The 7,706-nt window shown below is 43.7% G+C and overlaps 1 protein-coding gene across 1 annotated transcript; it reads right to left on the bottom strand.

The window, feature by feature from the left end:
• Positions 1 to 992: 992 nt before the first annotated feature.
• On the bottom strand, positions 993 to 1,583 carry LOC101768347. The gene has a single exon (XM_004959294.1). The coding sequence runs from the start codon at positions 1,581 to 1,583 to the stop codon at positions 993 to 995; it is 591 nt and encodes a 196-aa protein (XP_004959351.1).
• Between the last annotated feature and the right edge of the window lie 6,123 nt (positions 1,584 to 7,706).

The following is a 7,706-nucleotide window of genomic DNA, read 5'->3' as shown; positions in this document are numbered from 1 at the left end:
CAACTTGGAATTAAAGTCGATAAGCATGTAGAAATTCATTTAAATGATAGAAAATACTAAATCTATTAAAAAATTCTTGAAACTCCTACATGACAAATTAGATGTTGTCTATTACACGTAAAAATATAATTAGGGGTATATAAATTAATCATTTTGCAAGTTACTTTACAAGGGTGTATTAATTAGTTAGTTAAAAAATAGAAAAATAATTTTTTTGCACAACAAGTGGCAATGTAAATCCACAAATGTCAACAACAAGGTAAAGGTAAGGTTGTATCCATTTTTGAGGTGCATACGAATTCGAACATGTAAAATGCTACTTAAATCTCAAACTTTGACTTGAGTAAATTGAAACTATGTGAGAGATGTGTCCATTTGTAAAGAATATATAGTACATCTTGAATAAAATCTTGTAAAACTTTTATGACAAGCTTATAGACCGGAAAAATGTTTTATGTCAATTTGTAGAATTTTCTGACCAAATTTAGATATTATTGTAATTATTATGTGGTAATTTGGAGATAGAAGTTTAAATTATCCCTAGAAGACAATTGAATTTTTCATCTATCTCCAAGACATGGGCTATAATGAAACATATGAGCCTAAATATATTTTTTTTGCAATTTTTCAAATCTTACTGGAGATACGCATAGTTCAACTTTGAGTTACTTTCAATGAGCACGTAGAAAATCATTTAAATGATAAAAAATATTTTCTATTCAAAAATTAATAAAACTCCTACATGACAACTTAGATGTTGTTTATTATATTTTAAAAATATATTGGTGTATTTAAGACAATTATTTTTGTGTGTTACTTCACAATGGTGCAATAAAATGAAAAAAGAAAAGAAAAACAATAAGTAGAGAAGGAATGAAAGATGGCTTGTTTCGACCCAAATGGCCCAACTATTTCTGACCATTCATCACAGATTCAACGGCTCTGATCACGTTCCCATCATATATAATGTGATCCTCAGACCAAACCCTAACTCACTCCTCCCTCTCCCTCCCCCGGTCGCGCCTGCCTCCCCCGACGCCTCCCTCTCCCTCCCTCAGATCCGCCGCCACTCCCATCTCTCCAATAGCTCCTCTCCCGCAGATCCACCCACCCTCCTCCTGCTTTCCTCCCGCGGCCAGCCTCCTCGCCACCCCCGCCCTCCTCCCGCGGCTGGCCTCGTCCTCCACCTCTGGCCACGCCTCCCCCATCCTCCTCCTCCCGCGGCCGGCCTCGTCCTCGACCTCCTCCCGCGGCTCGCCCGCCCTCCTCCTCCCATGGATGGCCTCGTCCTCCACCTCCGACCACACCTCCCCCGCCCTCCTCCTCCTGCGGCCGGCCTTGTCCTCCACCTCCGGCCTCCCTCCCTCTTCCTCCCTCAGCTCCGGGCGCCTCCCTCCTTGTCCTTGTCCAAGTCGCCACCGCGTGCTCCGGAGTCCCCTTCGCTTCCTTCTCTCCGTCAGCTGCTGCCCTCGGCTCCAGCCCACGACGGCGGCGGCAGGCGTCGCGCGTGCGCGAGGTGCGGCAAGGGGGGACGCATCGCGGTGGCGATGGGGATCCTGGGGGACCAGTGCCATGGGCTCCATGCCGGAGGGCCGCAAGTGCGTCGCCTGCATCGGCGCGCCCGTGGCCAACCCACGTGGCTTGGCAAGGGGTCCTGGCTGCTCATGCGGGTGTTGGCACCGACGGAGCTAAGACAGGTCATGCCTATCCTATTCTCCACAAATAGCAGCAGCAGCTGTCTCTTCACTCTCTCAGTTTCCTGCATCAGCGTATGCAGTTCTATTCTCTGTTCTTTGTTTTCCGTGTGCAGGTTTCAGACTGACAGTGGGAATAGGCGAGCAGCTCATCTTGGTGTTCGACAGAAAACCATCAGTAGGCTTGATCTCTATAAGGGTAATCATGGTGAGCTTGCAATATTAGAGTGATTCGTGTTTCGGTCAACTACTAGCAAGCAAGTTCATTGCGCTGCGCCGATCTTGTGCATTTTCATTGCGCTGTGCCGATCTTGTGCATGTGTTGACTGCCAGGAGCTCTCTAGCTTTATCTAGTCTTTGATGTGCAAGTCAAGTATTTACTTGTACTTATGTGCTTTTAGCAGTTCTAAACTCTAATTACTGGGTGTAAATGTGTAATGTGTAAATAGCCAATCAAGTCCAATTCACTAAAGAATCTTTTATTGCACTGGACTCATAGTAACTGAAAGTGTCTAAATGGTATACTGAACCTGAACATGGTATGGTATGTTGGGTCTGCATATTAACTCACTTGTTTTCTGTTCATTTTGTTATCCCCTTGCTCCACTCAGTTCTCAAAGTACACTGATGTATGCATTCTCATGTATGTGTTTGTCTCGACCATGAATCCATGATCACAACATCATCTATCTTCCATCATAGTCCGATATATTGTGATTCATTTCTACTTCCGGCAACATTGAGAAGGACATCCTGAAAGGTAGTTAAATGTACCTATTTATATCAATAACATGCATGTACTATTGCTGCTGCTTTTGGGGGTCATTACATAACCAGTCCCTTATTTATTTGCTTTTTGCTGATTTCTATGATGATTGCTCCCTTATTTATTCAAGATCCACTCCTTGTGATATGCTCATGTAGTTTTCTTTTGTAGAGATCTAGATTAGTGCAGTAGCTCATGCTGGTATATGTTGATTGGTGAGTTAGGATAGAATAGTTAGTGGACATATTTTCTCTAACATCTAACAAATGCAATCAGTTTTTGAGGTACAATCTACTGTTTCTGACTTGTGCAGATTAGATGAATATAATCGTGTGAAGAATACTTTCCTAAATTCATTTAGCTGCTTATATACATTTCAAATTTTATTTATGCTGAGTGTAGCATGGACCTTATGTATATAGCTTCCTTTTGTATGTGACCCATGAATCCAGTATATAGCTTACAGAGTTTAAGAGCTAGTGGTCCTGAACATGTGACCTAGATAACGCAATTATAAGAAAGCAACAATTATGGTTTCATTCTTTGATGTCTTGTTGGTTTTAGGCCTTGAATACTGTTGGGAGCACGAAGTGGAGGGTTAACAAAAGAGTTCTTAGTATCATTGACAGAATATGGTCAAGTGGTGGCCGGCTTGCTGACCTGGTTGATCGCACTAATGTGAGTTGCCATTTAATTTGTCATGAGATTGTGTTATGACTATTTGATAGCGGTGAATAGTTTTGAATCCAAGCTGACATGTTTCATATACTCAGGTTCCATTACCTGAGAAGCTTGACACTGAAGATGAAACTATGTTAAAGAACTGGAGGTGGCACACGAGGTCAGTTAAGAAGGCAAACAATGAAAGGCATTCTTAGAGATGTGATGTTGAATTGAAACATGCTGTAAGAGACTATAAGGGGGTATTGCTATTGTTATTGGTACAGTTAATACCTGAGATTCTATTTGCTGTTGTATCTGATTTGAATGTAAACCTGAGGTTGTATCTATGATTTTGGTTGATGGATTGATATAATTTGGTTTGTATTCCACGCTGTAATGATCATTGTGATATCTGGGCTGAGAAATTAGATTGCATTTGGTGGGCTCAAGGTCAGTTTAGTGGGTTTTGATCTGATATAGTGGGCTTGAAAAATGATCCAACTGAGTGGCCCAGTTCTAAAATGGGCTGTGAATGCCACGTCAGCGTCCACGTCACCGGCCATGTCACCAGCCATGTCATCAACCATATCCACATCACCAGCCACATTGGCCGCCACGTGGCAACCATCTGTGAAGTTTATTTTCGTCACAAAATATTGGGCCTGAGCTGGGTTGCACGGGCCTGAGGGTGGTTTGTGATAGTTTAAAAACATCATAGATTGTGCTGATCTGTGACGATAATGAAGGAAACGTCACCTGAGTTAATCTGTGACGCTCAATACATGATATTATCTGAAATCATCACAGAAGCTGCTTTATGATGATTTTTCAGTGATCTATGATAGATTTGGCTCGTCACATATTAACAGATTTCTTGTAGTGAACGCTTGTCCTAGAGATCTAGGATCACTTGTAGATGCAACCGCCATCCATGAAAGTACTAGATCTAGGTGTTATCGTGAGTGGATGTGAACCATGCCCAACACTTTTCCTCCCGCAATACTGTCACTACACAGGGGTACTCAACTATCGGAACATAAGAACACGGCATGATGATCATTCTAGGTAAGCAATAAAGCAATCCAAAGTAGCGTTGTTCAGCCTTTACATGAAAGAGCATCATCAAGATATGAATGATAACAAAAAAAATCTTAACCAAAGGTTCGGCAATTACAAATCAAGATCTCAGATCATATAAGACGAACCATCACAACATCACGTACATACTATTCCCTTTGCCTCACGATATGTGGTCTAGCTCCAAGCCGACCACTCTTTCTCGATGCTGTGTTTCAGAATCCCTTTCTAGGTTAACTCTTAACCTCACGTAGCATGGCCATGCATTTTCGGATCCGATCACTCGATGGGCCCAGAGATATCTCTCTCAAATAGAGAGGGGCAAATTCCATCTTGACTGACCATGCCTCACAGCATGCTTTTTGACAAACCTGAAAGCTACCTTTATAACTACCCAGTTACTATGTAGCGTTTGATAGCCCCTAAGTAAGTCGATCCACATCTTGAGTACATGCGACAATCTCAGGTCTAAGGACAAAGCGTACACGTTGTGTAAAGAGAGAACTATGTAACTCACGTTGAGTCAGTCCTAGTACATGTCTCTACATGTGCCCACATTATTAGTTTGACATCTCCATGTCCATGACTTGTGAAACATAGTCATCAACTAATACATGTGCTAGTCTAATATTCATGTGTGTCCTCACATGAACTCTGACTAGGGACAACTTTTAGAATAACCATACAAGTAAAGAGTTTCACACACAATTCACATAATTGCAAATCAATTCAAGTAGCCTTTAATAGATACTCAAGGAACACAATATAAAACATGGATACAATGGAATATCATCGTCTCTATGATTGCCTCTAGGGCATACCTCCAACACTCACGAGTGTCCTTCCTAACGAAACAACAATAATGCAATTCCTCCCACTACTCAGAGTCAAGGAAAAAAGCCCTATCATGAGAAATCCTAGAGACACTACTGTTGGCGCTAGAAATCGGCTGATCGGATTCCCAGTGTTGGACACACGACCCGGGAGAATCTGCTTAGCTCCTGTTTGGGTGATCGCCCTGGTGCGGTTCGCGCGGCGTGCCAGCCAATCTGACCTGTTGATTGGCAAGGAAATAGACGTGTCAGTTCACAGAGGTTGCGATCGGCTAAGGTTCCGATCTCGAGAAAGCTTATCAGCGATTCGGCCGATTTGCAGCAATAAAGAAATCGGCTTTGATGCAACCGATTACCAGGCAACGTTTGTAAAGAAAACTACTAGAGTAATCTGAACAACGCTACAGTAACAACACTAGGAACAGATCTGATCGGCTAAAATAAATAGATTAAACAATGAAGTACAAGAAAAGCCAAATTCACCGATTCCTAGCTGGATAACTGGTGATAAAACTAGAACAACAGGTAAAACCTAGAATTCTAGTGAATATCGATAACTGGTGAATAAATCTAAACGAAACGACAGCGATGCGCCCGAAGTTAAAGCTTAGAATTTACTCGATAAACGGAACTTACAAGATCAGCCGGAGGTCAAGTTGATGCAGCCCCGCTAATCCGTACGAACTCGTGAAAAAGAAGAAAAAGTGTTGGCGAAGTCGCCTGCTTGAAAGTAAGTACGAGGAAGTAATAGTTTGTTGTATTGAGTTGATTATCATTACAGATCTACAAGGGTGGCTATTTATAGCCCCGTACAAACGACTTCTTATCCGACTAGAACTCTATCCCTAAATTTAAACAGAAAACGAATATTTACAAGTACGATTCATACTATTATTACGCGCTTCATGGGCTGACCTCCTCTTCATCTTCATAATCCTTTTTAAGCCCACATCGGCCCAACTATTCCAACCTCCTAATCGGCCGATCACTTCTTTGGCAAAGGGGTAACCGATCAGGACCCACATGTCGAGGGCTTAGACCCATTCTGACCATGGGAACTATGGTCGGACGAGGCGGAGATCCTCCCCTGGAGGGTCGGGCGCGTCCGATCCCAAACCTGAGGGGTCGGGCGAGGCGGAGATCCTCCCTTGGAGGGTCGGGCGCGTCCGATCCCAAACCTCAGGGGTCGGGCGAGGCGGAGATCCTCCCTTGGAGGGTCGGGCGTGTCCGATCCCAAACCTCAGGGGTCGGGCGAGGCGGAACTCCAAGGATCAATCGGCCGATCCTCGACTGTAGCATCAATTGGCCGATCCTTGACTGTAGCACCAATCGGCCGATTTCCCAATCGTCGCCCTTGTATCTCGCCGCATCTCCTAATTTATTCCACCTCTAACGTCGATTTTACTCGTGTCAAAATCTGGCGTCAACAACTACTCAATGATTACTACTGGATAGCTCGAGTGCCCAAGTACTCAGCAAATCGCTTCCGAAGAGGCTCATAATAATAGCCTTGTGCGCAGACACTCAACTTGGTCAAACGAGCAGAATCAGGACCAAAGTTTGAGATGCACTAAATGATGCAGATAACTAAGTCGAAGAGCTCAACAAATCGCTCAAAGACTGAAAGTTATATACACAGGTATTCCATTATAGGACTTATGTTTTTCATGCCCAATAAAAAAGGAGAAAAGGATAAGTCTAGTAGAGATCCAAGAACTTGGCTACTTCTTCAGCGATGGGGTCCATCTCCTCTAGATAGCGCTGGAAAACCTCGTCAGTACAATCCCCAGCGATCCCCTCCGAAACAGGAGATAAATCGGCCTTAGGGTAAAATGACTTGACAAAGCTTAACACCTGCTTGGACATAGACTTCACCATGCCTTGAACATAGCCGGTGATCTTTGATGGCGCATCCCGGATCCTATCTAGTAGTGGGCGAGGCTCCACACCTTCAACAAGGGGCTCCACCACATCCGCTACAGGCCGTGCCACCTCTGACCACCGCTGGAGTTCATCTTGCTTCGCCTGGATAGTAGTCATAGCCTCAACAAGGCCAACTTCACCATCCCAACACATCTTGCGTTCCTTCTCCAGATCATTCTCCATCTTTTCCACTTGACGCGTAAGCTTGTCAAGTTGCTCTATCAACCGATAGAAGGTGTTCTTCCAATCGGTGATAGAGCTCTTCAACATAGTCTCCTGGCTCTTATACTCTGAGAAAAGGAAACAAGAAGTCAAAAGGAGAAGAGTATAGACAGATGGTGACTACAAATACAAGTACTCACCTTCAAGCTTATGATACAAGGACTTATTCCGAGCGACAAGGCGTCCTTTTTCATTCTGAAAATCTTGCCTCTTTGCCCGGAATGATGCCGTTGTACTATCAAACTTCATGATAAGCTAGGAAGATTGGTGTCGCTCTTCAGCCAGTTGTCTCTCTAACACTCGAATTCGGCGCACGGCTTCACCGTGTCCCCATAGGAATTGGGTATTCCGGCGGGATTGATTGATCAGCTCCTGGTTACCAGAAATCAGTACCCCGAGAGACTAAAAAGATAATCTTAGATAGCAAGCAGAAGGATAAATCAAGAATTTACCTTTGTGTACAACGCTACACGCTGGTTCATATCCCGAATGTGAGACACCATCTGCGAATCCAGTAGCAGCTCTCAA

The sequence above is a fragment of the Setaria italica genome, chromosome II (assembly GCF_000263155.2).
Source record: "Setaria italica strain Yugu1 chromosome II, Setaria_italica_v2.0, whole genome shotgun sequence".
Lineage (NCBI taxonomy): Eukaryota > Viridiplantae > Streptophyta > Magnoliopsida > Poales > Poaceae > Setaria > Setaria italica.
Note: the sequence above shows the minus strand (reverse complement) of the source record. Positions and strands in the feature narration are given on the sequence as shown.

Coding starts and splice junctions, on each gene's coding strand:
- LOC101768347 (XM_004959294.1), bottom strand. CDS start 1,583: ATGGAGCCCATGGCACTGGTCCCCCAGGATCCCCATCGCCACCGCGAT.